The sequence below is a fragment of the Seriola lalandi genome, unplaced genomic scaffold (genome assembly GCF_002814215.2).
Source record: "Seriola lalandi dorsalis isolate HSWRI2012SDOR001 ecotype SW California unplaced genomic scaffold, Sedor1 jcf7180002054559, whole genome shotgun sequence".
Taxonomy (NCBI): domain Eukaryota; kingdom Metazoa; phylum Chordata; class Actinopteri; order Carangiformes; family Carangidae; genus Seriola; species Seriola lalandi.
This window is the reverse complement of record NW_019525112.1, coordinates 178,162-188,582: the sequence shown is the minus strand read 5'-3', so window position 1 is coordinate 188,582 and position 10,421 is coordinate 178,162. Positions and strand designations below refer to the sequence as shown.

At 40.2% G+C, this 10,421-nt stretch overlaps 1 protein-coding gene across 2 annotated transcripts; it reads left to right on the top strand.

Moving 5' to 3' along the window:
• The first annotated feature begins 154 nt into the window (after positions 1–154).
• Positions 155–10,269, top strand: tfdp1a (transcription factor Dp-1, a). Of its 2 annotated transcripts, none has more exons than XM_023415954.2 (12): positions 155–297; positions 2,377–2,463; positions 2,679–2,745; positions 2,951–3,072; positions 3,782–3,903; positions 4,120–4,285; positions 4,445–4,591; positions 4,703–4,771; positions 5,342–5,493; positions 7,651–7,817; positions 8,872–8,950; positions 9,090–10,269. In XM_023415954.2, the coding sequence occupies exons 2-12, from the start codon at positions 2,452–2,454 to the stop codon at positions 9,226–9,228; spliced, it is 1,242 nt and encodes a 413-aa protein (XP_023271722.1). In that variant the 5' UTR covers positions 155–297; positions 2,377–2,451; the 3' UTR covers positions 9,229–10,269. The 2 variants fall into 2 exon arrangements, with proteins under 2 accessions (XP_023271722.1, XP_023271721.1); XM_023415953.2 differs by lacking the exon at positions 155–297 and adding an exon at positions 1,457–1,553.
• The last annotated feature ends 152 nt before the right edge of the window (positions 10,270–10,421 follow it).

The window sequence follows — 10,421 nt, the reverse complement described above, 5'->3', positions numbered from 1 at the left end:
GAGAAACACAGTAAATGAGAGGTAATGGAGTAAAATGCACCCCTCATACTCCTGTACTGTAGATGGCGGTATATAGATCTTTGGAGCTGGTTGGTTTCCACTAGTCCCAAGAGATGCAGGTTGTGGGCATGCACTACTTTGACTGTTCTGCTTTCGTCTCGTCGATGCTGGCCAATCAGACACCTCTAAAGCGAGACACCGCCAAGATCAGATTGTGAGACGCGCTGCTGTAGCAAGGCTAACCGAAAGCGGATAGAAAGGGCTAACAAACAAATTGCTAACTTGCGAAGTGCACCGGTAAGCCACATTTATCGACTTGTGGCTCGCTACCAAGCTGCCACGAACGAAAGTTCTTCAAGTTAAATATCTATTGGACTAATTATTATGGATAAAATGTATTGAAAATATACTACTATTAAACAGAAAGCTAACCCCGGTAAATTTGCAGCTAAATCTACTTGTGTTGTCGATGACAGCTGTGGATTAGCTCGCCCGCTAGCTACTAGCTAGCGTAACGTCAGTTGGCTAACAAAGCGACGGTGGTCCGGACTCTTCGTCCATAGTAGCGAGTTAGCTCGTTGCTAAAATAATCATTAAGCATTGTAAAGCGATATAGTAGTGCTGTACTTTATGCCTTAACTTCAATATGACAAGTTGATAACTTACCGAATGTAACCCAACACTAACGGAGACATTGGTGGGGTCTTAATTTAATGTAACGGTTCATGGCGATTATGATCGAGTTACACTAACCTGTGATGCGCAACGGTGCATTTATTTTTCCAGAGTTTATAGCGTTACAAACAGTCGTGTTCTGCAACGTCATGTAAACAACAGTTTAAAGGTCGACACCAGCAACGTTAATTTAAGCCAAGTTAGTCATGGAAACGTCGGTATTTTCATCATAGTTACATATTCAGGCTGGTTCGATAAGTAGTTGAATATTTGATGATAATAACAAAGAATTTGGGAGTTTATGAATGTAACTTTGGGACGAAGAAGTCACTGTTGCTATGTTTGTTTCTGACTGAAAGGGAGGTGAAAAGTATCTTGCAACAACAGTTCCATGACTGTCAGGAAGCCACAATATACTAATCATAAATAATCTAATTACCAGTAGCAGGCATTTCAGAAGTTGTGGCAAATTATTTTGAGTCACAGTTTTAAATGCATAACATCATTCACAGTCGGAATAAAACATATATTGTTTCTATTTGATTGTAAACTCCACGTATTTGCCTTTTTGTTCTGCGCTCCGTCTTTCTTCAATTGAAAACGATCACTTTTTATGCAGCTTCCCCTAATCGAGTAACTGGCAGATCGTGGCATTACTTACTGTACATGGGCAAAAGACAAACTTGAGGGGAAAATAAACTCATAAGTTAAATACTCGACATCAATAAAATATTTTGTCCCTGGAATTAAGTGTAGAATTGTTGAAAAGTACTTCGGCATTACTTAGTTTGTTTCCTGTTTGGAAGGGATTTAGACCTCCTCTTCCTCCATTCTCAAATGCCAACAACAACAGCCGTCGAAGAAACAGGAGTGCACTCGTAAGTGCACAGAATCACTATTTTAACTTTATTCATCGTGCGACATGCACACACATTTCTTAAATGTTAACCCATACACAACTTTGTCAGGAATCTGCAACACGGAACCAATAAATGCGAAATTATATGTGAATCCTTTCAAAACGTGCAGAAGCTAACAAGCTAGCTAACGCAAGTAATCTGAATGCAACGCTAACTGTTAGCAGTAACAGTTAGCTAGCTGCATTTAACAAAAGACTGTTCAGTATCGTGGTATGATATGTATGCTGTTGCAACTGTGTGCATCCGTAATATCTGTAACCACGTGGTGCTATCACTTAAGTCACATTAATAGTTTTGCGCTGGTGTGATAAAGTTAGCATGTTTTCGTGACCTGTAGCAGAAGTTCGACGATGCCTCTCCTCCGGACGTGCTCGGTACCTGAAGTAGGCCTTGTGCACACTTAGCTTAGTAAAAGTTGCGAGCATCGGGGGATGGTTTAATGTGGTTTTCTGCATAAACAGTGGATTCAGAAACAGCCCTCAAAGGTTCATATATTTGAGCTTGGTCTAAAATGGAAGAAATTTCCGTCAATTTTGTCTTGTAAGAAGAATACCCGGTAACTCAAGCTAACGTTAGTGATGTAGCTTTGTACAGTGTGCTGGCAGAAAACAGTTCAAATGGGCCTTAGTTCACTAACAAGTTTAGTTTAATTGCATATCAAAACCGCATCAATATAATATATTTAAACTCAGGAAATATTGTGTAAAGATGTAATCTTTTTGCTGAAGTTGGTAACTAACCACTGTCATTATTTAATACTTTGCCTGCTTTCTGTCATCAGGGGTCTGAAGAGTGAAGAATAGAAGTAAAATTTTCTTTCTAGCCTGAAGCTCAACTCTTCCGGTCCTTTGGGATCATGGCTAAAGATGTAAGTAATTATAAGCTAAACAGTTGTGTAGTTTGTGTCACCTGGCAGTCACCATAGCTGATGTTACATGAGGCCATATCTGTAATGTTGCTGTAACTTAAGATGTCCCCTATAACCTCATGTATGTTCTGCTGTACTCTTTTTGTTTAACTGGACTCATGTAGCTTCTTCAATTTAGTGCATTTTGGATTGTATTAAGTTCTCCTCCTCCACAGGCTGGTCTGATTGAAACAAATGGAGAGCTGAAGGTTTTCATCGATCAGAATCTGAGCCCCAGCAAAGGTACAAATTACTAGTAATTACCCCTAGAAATTGCATCCAGTAGTGCAGTAAATTTGTATGTAACATTCAGTATAGTTTGCCTGTCCCACAAGGAGATAATGTTTCTTCATGTGTAGGCCTATGTACTGGCAGCTGGACGATAGGGGGCAATGGAGTTTCAATCAAGAGCTCCACTCATATCTGCTCCTCTCATGTCTTCTTTTAGGTGTCCTATCTTTGGTTACTGTCCAGCCTACAGCTGCCCCTGTGGCCAAACAGCTACTACCCAAAACCCTAGGGCCATCCAATGTGAATGTTGCTGCACACATGCAACATGTGCCACACATGGTGAGTGATGATCCACAAATGTCAGGCTTTTGTGTTTTCACAACCACATTTTTTGTTGAGTTTAGAGCTTCTCAATAGATATAAAAAGTTCAGCTTTCTAAATTATCAGGGATCTGCAGATGTATTTGTGTATAGATGCACTTACTGGGTTTCTCTGCTGTGTCTTACTGTTGTGTAAGCCCCTCTATTATCATTGTGAGGTGACCGGGCTGAGGGTAGGTGGAGGCAGTTGATCCTAAGCTTATCAACTCTACAGTCAGCAGGATTACACCCATCATCCCATTATATACATGGAATGTATACATAACGGAAATCAGCTTAGATATCACCTTAGTGAAGGAATAGATCACCTATCTCTTAGATACCTCATTACTGTTAAGTGTGCAAATTTTAAGCAATTTCTATAATTGATCAGTGGCTATGTTCGTGACTGATAACTGATTAGTCAAAAAAGATGTCCTAAATACCAAGATATTTGTTCTTTCTGATACGATTGAGCCCATTCAAATTTTCTATCTAAATGTTTATCTAATCCCCTCAGTAAAACTTTTTTTAAATGTACAGCTGGTGTTAAGTACACCCTCATCGAAACTCAAGATTTCAATACACTGAATTTTGGAGAACTCTCTTTATGTGGACAGCCTTACAAGATTACTCCAATTGCTGAGTGTTAACATTTTGTTTTGTTCCCTTGTCCTCTCTTTTGCAGGTGATTGGAACACCTCAGAGGCCCACAGTATCAAATACCATTTTGGTAAACAGTCCACATACACCAAGTTCACAGTTCCTCGCTCAGAGTCAACCATCTGATGCGTCTCCCTGGTCATCAGGGTAAGTCTTCAAAAAGTCTCTTAAGTTTTTCTCAGTTCCTCACACAGTTCACAATTCCTCACACATTTAAGTTTATAGGTTTGGGACATTGTAGAGCTCTTTGGAGATTAGATTAAGTGGTTTTAGTACGTGTCAGGTCTGTTATGTCATATAAATAAAGTAAAGAGATATGTATGCCATAATCATGTTTGTGTGGGGGATCTGTTCTGTCCACAGAAAGCGTGGTAAGAAAGGGGAAAAGAATGGGAAGGGTTTGAGACATTTCTCAATGAAAGTCTGTGAGAAGGTGCAGAAGAAAGGAGTAACCACCTACAATGAAGTGGCAGATGAACTGGTTGCAGAATTTAGCTCTTCAGACAACCACATGTCACCCAATGACTCGGTGAGTCCTGCAGCTGCATGACATTTTCTCAGAATGATGCTAACCTAAATCATATACAGATATTTGAAGGGGGCTTATATAGTGCAAGACTTTTTAAAATTTTACCAATTTAGAGGTTTTTGTTAGTATTTTGAATCTTGTGTTTTTTTTCCTTGCTAGCATGTGTATGACCAGAAGAACATTCGGCGGCGTGTGTACGATGCACTTAATGTGCTCATGGCCATGAACATTATCTCTAAAGAGAAAAAAGAAATCAAGTGGATTGGCCTGCCCACCAACTCAGCACAGGAGTGCCAAAACCTAGAGGTAGAAACCCATAGCAAAGACCTTTCTTATATGAGCTTGTTTTGGGCATGTCTGCTCTCTATCACCGTACATTGTCACTATTTATAATTTTTCCTTTTATATTAACTATAGGTGGAAAGACAAAGGCGGCTGGAGAGGATTAAGCAGAAACAATCACAGCTTCAGGAACTCATACTGCAGGTGGGAGTGTATTGAATGCCTGTACTTGTGTGTTCAGGGGGCTCTTCAGACTTAACCTCTGTAGCCATGATGCCAGTTCTGCTGCAGCTGATATGTACCGCCGCAAATGTAACAACGGGTCAATGCTATTGCAGCTATAGAGATATGAAGTGGAGACCACAAAAACTGAGATTGGCCTGCCTGCTTGTGTGTTCGTCTAAATGTTTCTGATGCAGGGAAAGTTCATTGTGCAAACATTGAGCAAGTTAAATTATGTCACCTCCCTTCCTTCTCCTCAGGGCAGCTGTGAAATTACATAGGGTGTATAATGAATGCACAGCAAAGCTTGATAATGTTCATCACATTCATTTTGTGTTATGGTGTTGCTACAACAATTGGCGGGAGAAATTCAGTGCTGAACTACAAACCTTTGCTGGACTGCCCTAACAATGCTGGAGAATAGATCCAGCTAAAGTGTGGCTGGAGAATGAAGCAGTTGTATCAAATGTATTGTTTTGAAATGTCAAATGTGGTATTAATCAAAAGCAAATGCTCTATGTAGCTACATCTTTCTCTGATCTTATTTTACAGCAAATAGCTTTTAAGAACCTGGTTCAACGGAACAGACAGACAGAGCAGCAGGCAAACAGACCTCCACCTCCCAACTCCATCATCCACCTTCCCTTTATTATTGTCAACACCAGCAAGAAAACTGTCATCGACTGCAGCATCTCCAATGACAAGTATGTGCTTCATTTTCAACGCTGAAACAGCCAGTTGTCTGCTTTATAACAGCCAATATCAATCCAATTTTTATTGTTGCACAGACCCAAGTCACAGATGAGGTGTATGACAGCTGATGTTGTGAAACCTTGTGCATACGTAGCAGTACAATATAACCTGGGGAAAAAGGCGTTTTAAACTTTATTTTGGGGGCAAAGTTGCCAAACTTTTTAAGCACTTTTTATCAGATTTGACAAGTGATTCTGTATGTGCAGTTTCTATGTCCCGGTAACCATTGAAAGTGAGGTCATTGCTCTCTCCCCCTATATTTAGATAGGGGCCTGTTCTTGTTAGCCAGTAATAGCTGCCCAAAGGTGTTGCCAAGATGGCTGCCGAGTGGCTAGACATACCTGTAATGACTTTGGTTATATCTAGTGTCTGTTTGGCTTGTATTTATTTATTTGGTATAATTTATGATCTGCAAGTTAATGGTTCTCCATCCCTTGATATGTAAGCCATGAGTGGTTTGAAAATCTTGCCATGATGCCGTGTTTTCGTGTTGTCATAGTGAGCCTGATGAAGACAGATGCAGTTTCTTGAGATGATAACTCAACATTTCAGTATGTAGCTGTTAAACAGCTGACTCTGAAGACGCACATATGAGACTATTATATTAGTTGAGGCTAATATTGGATAAATATGTCCACCTTTTGATACAAGTAAACTATTAGCCAGCACTGTTTTAATTTGAAAAGGTAACTACAGATGGAACATAGATAGTCCAATGACATGGAATTAAGGTCCTATCCTGCTCCCAGCCCTTCTAACCCTGTTCCATTTGTGCAAATGAATGCTGTTTAAGGTTGGGTGTGCACTTTGTGAGAGACTGTTGATATTTGAACTCAACAGATATAAATGCACCCCACCCTTCAGTGCTCATTCAGAAGCTCTGCTCCTCAAATTCAATGAAGTGAATTGCCAAGGTAACAACACAATGGTGGAATCCAACGCATCTTATATGACATTGGGGCGCGGACCAGTCCCACGGATAAATCAAGGGCTGAATTATGTTCCAGGTCCGACCGTGCAGTCTCCACCGCCTGAAAGCCTCACTGATGGCAACGCGGTTCTTCACCCTTGTCTGATCATAGCACTCATTTTTCAGCCTTTGTTCTTCCTCTTTAGCTATTCCTCAGCCATCTTTCCTTCTTGATAATACAATTACTTTGTGGAGTATGTACTGTGTTGCGCCGCCACTGGTACACGTTCCTTCCATGCGCTCGCCTTAGCACTGCAATCTCTTGTCTGCTGTCTCAATCCATCCCATTCAATTCCACATGGTCTGGTGGCAATGGAAGGGTGGGCTGCTCCTTTTCGTTTCCCCGGTAATCTTTAAATTGGCACACTCCACCCTCCACTCTTCTTGTCGTTTTTCCCTCTCCTGTACAAAAGAACGAATGCACCCTGTGGCTGATTGGCTGGACTTGTGTTGTGTTACTCAGTTCTGAGCCACTTTATCTCCCATTTACAGAGCCAGAGCTGTGTAGGAACACTAGATTTTTTTTCAGTCCGCACAAATAGGGGACAGCTAGTGGACCATGAGGAGATATTGAATTTGACAAAAAGTGTATTTCATTCAAATTGCTTACTCCAAATCTAAAGAACACATACGAAATAAGCTGCCAAAAGCTAGGTAATGATGCACTGCAACAATCAGTGAGAATTTCTCAGTCCTATTATTGCCTCTGAAATTTTTGTAGGACATTAGAAGATGCATTTATTTTTATTCATGTATTTGTCAATTTATTTGAACATAACTTCTAAACATAACTTTAAAATGTATCAGGTTTAAAATGTTTGAGGTTGAATCCAACTACTCCCACATACTTGTCCTAACGTTTCTTGGTGTCTAGCTGCAATTTGATAGCAGTTGCATTATTTTATAGCTTGTGCTGCGAGTGCTTAAGGACAATAATGTGTGTATGTTGTTTCACGTTATTGCAAGTCTCCTGCAGTATCTGCTCTGTGATGGATTTAATTTGAAGTTTAAATCTGGCCAAGCCAAAATTACATTGACAAAGTGCACTGCACAGTGAACAAAATCAGGTGTATTGCATTTGCAGTATTTACCATCTATGAAATATATACATTTTAACATTCCTCTTTCTTATTTGCAGGTTCGAGTATTTGTTCAATTTCGACAGCATGTTTGAGATCCACGATGACATTGAGGTGCTGAAACGTATGGGCATGGCCTGTGGTTTGGAGGTGGGAAAGTGTTCTCCAGAAGATCTGAAGGTTGCACGTAACCTGGTGCCCAAAGCTCTGGAGCCTTACGTCATAGGTCAGTGCCACAGCTCCTGTTGTAACTCGAGCTTATTTTGATGTTGATATTATGTCCTGTAAAGTTACTGAAATGTTAAACCAAACAATTACACACCTAACTGTTCCAGCTTCACATTAATAACCTTTCATTGGTGACCTACTGGAAACCTTTTATTGTAAAGCACCTACAGGAAGTGCTACTTGGAAACTAGCAGAACTATGTTAAAATATGGTGTAGGACATTTTCCAGAGCTATTCTTGTAAGCTCATCAGATTTAAAGAAGAATAAACTGGTTTGATAAAGATGTACCCCAGTTTCGGTCCCTGTGCCATTCCTTTTGTTTTAAAAACCACATTTGATGTATCCGTGACAGTGGTTGATAACGATACAGCAGGTGTTGTGGAAATTTGTCTCGTGTAAATGCTGTGAAATTAAATCATCTCCAAAGCAAATCCTGATACTCACCCAATTTGGTGATTTATTTTAATGAAAAGAAAATTCTTCAGAACCCGTCAAGATAAATGGTTTTCAAGAGAGTTTGAAGTGATGATTTTTATGCCTCTGTGCCTGTATGCCATTGTATTAAGCTGAGCTTGCTATTACTTCCATATAGTAGAGTCATGATGTAGTATGTCATGGTGTAGATATTTTTCAGGCACAAAGGAAAATGCTGCCTGTTTTGATTTCAATAATTGTTTGGCTGACTGAAGTTTACTCCTGTTGATGTTTTTTGTGACCAAGGAAATCACATCACTAGGCAATGATATCAGGAGACATGAAAAAGAGAGGGTTTGAAAGGCAAAACATTTTCATTTAATGAAAATGAGTGCAAGGTTCACCTGGGGACTGCAGTGATTAGCTGAAAAAGCGAGGCAGTGGTAGGTTAGGAAGTTGAGTATTTACCTGCGATGGATCCATATCTTTTGTATACCTTTTGTCTCCAAGATTACAGATGCAAATAAAAATTAAAGGCACACAGTCTCATAATTTGTCAGAAAAAATCGTAGGTAGATAATATCAGGAATCATCAAGGTCGTATTTCTTCAAGTTAATGTATCTTCTCTTTTCCCAGAGATGGCAAAGGGTCCCATCAGTAACGTATACATCACTGGAGGATCCTCAGCTAATGGAGCCCGTTACCCTGCGAGCAGGTGAGAGTCCTAATCTGTAATTCAACCAACAAATGTGACAGAAAGCGCATGTTGTTATTCTCGTCCCCCTGCGCTACCCACTCTCCACTATTGCCTTGTTTTCTAACTGAACAATAAAATCATCCTGCTCTTTTTATAGTGATGGCTGCACTGATGGCACCATGGCCTCCAGCTCGAATGACTCTCACTACAGCGGGTCTCGTGTGGAGACTCCTGTGTCGTACATGGGGGATGATGACGATGAGGACGAATACGATGAGAACGACGATGAAGACTAAACCTGTCTATGCCTCGCCGCTCCAACAAGCACAGCCCTTCAAACCACCTTCACCGTGGGAATTTAGTCCCCCTTTGTGTGTGCTTCTTCAACCTTTTCCCCCCCTGTTTCCCATGCCTGTATTTCTGTCTGGCTTTCTCAGGGGTGTAGATGAAAATTGAACAGAGGTGTATCTCGCACCCACCTTTTTCTGCTCCTGAATCACGTGCACCTGCACTACAGCTCTGGGGGAGGTGTCGTCCAAGGGAACTGTGGTCTGTGGCCCACCACCACACTCAAGTCTTTGTATGTCTAATCCACTCCTCAATAAGCCATCCCACTAAAAAACCCTCTGTAAAACCTACTGCTGTTGGAGAATGTATAATGTACTTGTTTGAATAGTTATTCCTATTATTTTGCAATTACATATGGCAGACATGATGATGATCAAAATGTTCCAAGGTGGCCAAAGTGTCTGCTTAACATGCTGTGTTAGTGCAACACCATGGATTCTGAATGGCCTAATACAGTTGCCATGGCATCTCAGGATGGGGCTCCATCAGATGTGTTGATACTTTTTTGTTTTGTGTTCTGGGCAATAATTTGAAATAGTTTCTTATCCCCCATTGTGTTGGACTGGCTTCCTTCTGTTCTGTAGGCAGCTGCTTTCCTGATCTTGTTTGCTAGTTATGTTTTTTTGTATTTCCGGAGTTGAGGAATTCTCCATCACCGCCCTGTTAACGCCTTGGTAGTGTTTACAAAATAATGGCACCAGCAAGGTAAGGACTTTCATAACCCAGGCTCCTGATAGGTAAATAAGCTTTGTTTGTTGAACTACGTATATGAATCCTACAACGATTGTAGCTTATAGTATCCTTTAGAGGCCAGTGGTAAAGATAGACCTTCAAAAATTGATGTAACAAAATGTGTGGTTGTGTAGGTCTTGATGTGCTCCTTCAAAGATCTCCCTTTTAAAACTGAGCAACACATGTACTGACTCTTCCAAATACTTTTTCTGTAATCTAATATAAGTTTGCAAATTAAATATAGATTGTTTTAATAAGTTTGTATCTATAATTGATGCAAGTTTATTGTTGCAACAAAAAGTTGACCTATTTGTGTCTGGCCAGGAACAAATTGTCTATTGCTCAAATTACGAACAAGTCAAACAGGCAACACTTAATACCTCAAAATATATATATTTATATTTTTCTT

Bases quoted from the DNA above. Each gene is read 5' to 3' on its own strand.
- tfdp1a (XM_023415954.2), top strand. The intron at 3,073-3,781 runs GTGAGTGATGAT...TCTCTTTTGCAG, and splicing joins TGCAACATGTGCCACACATG to GTGATTGGAACACCTCAGAG. The intron at 3,904-4,119 runs GTAAGTCTTCAA...TTCTGTCCACAG, and splicing joins GCGTCTCCCTGGTCATCAGG to AAAGCGTGGTAAGAAAGGGG.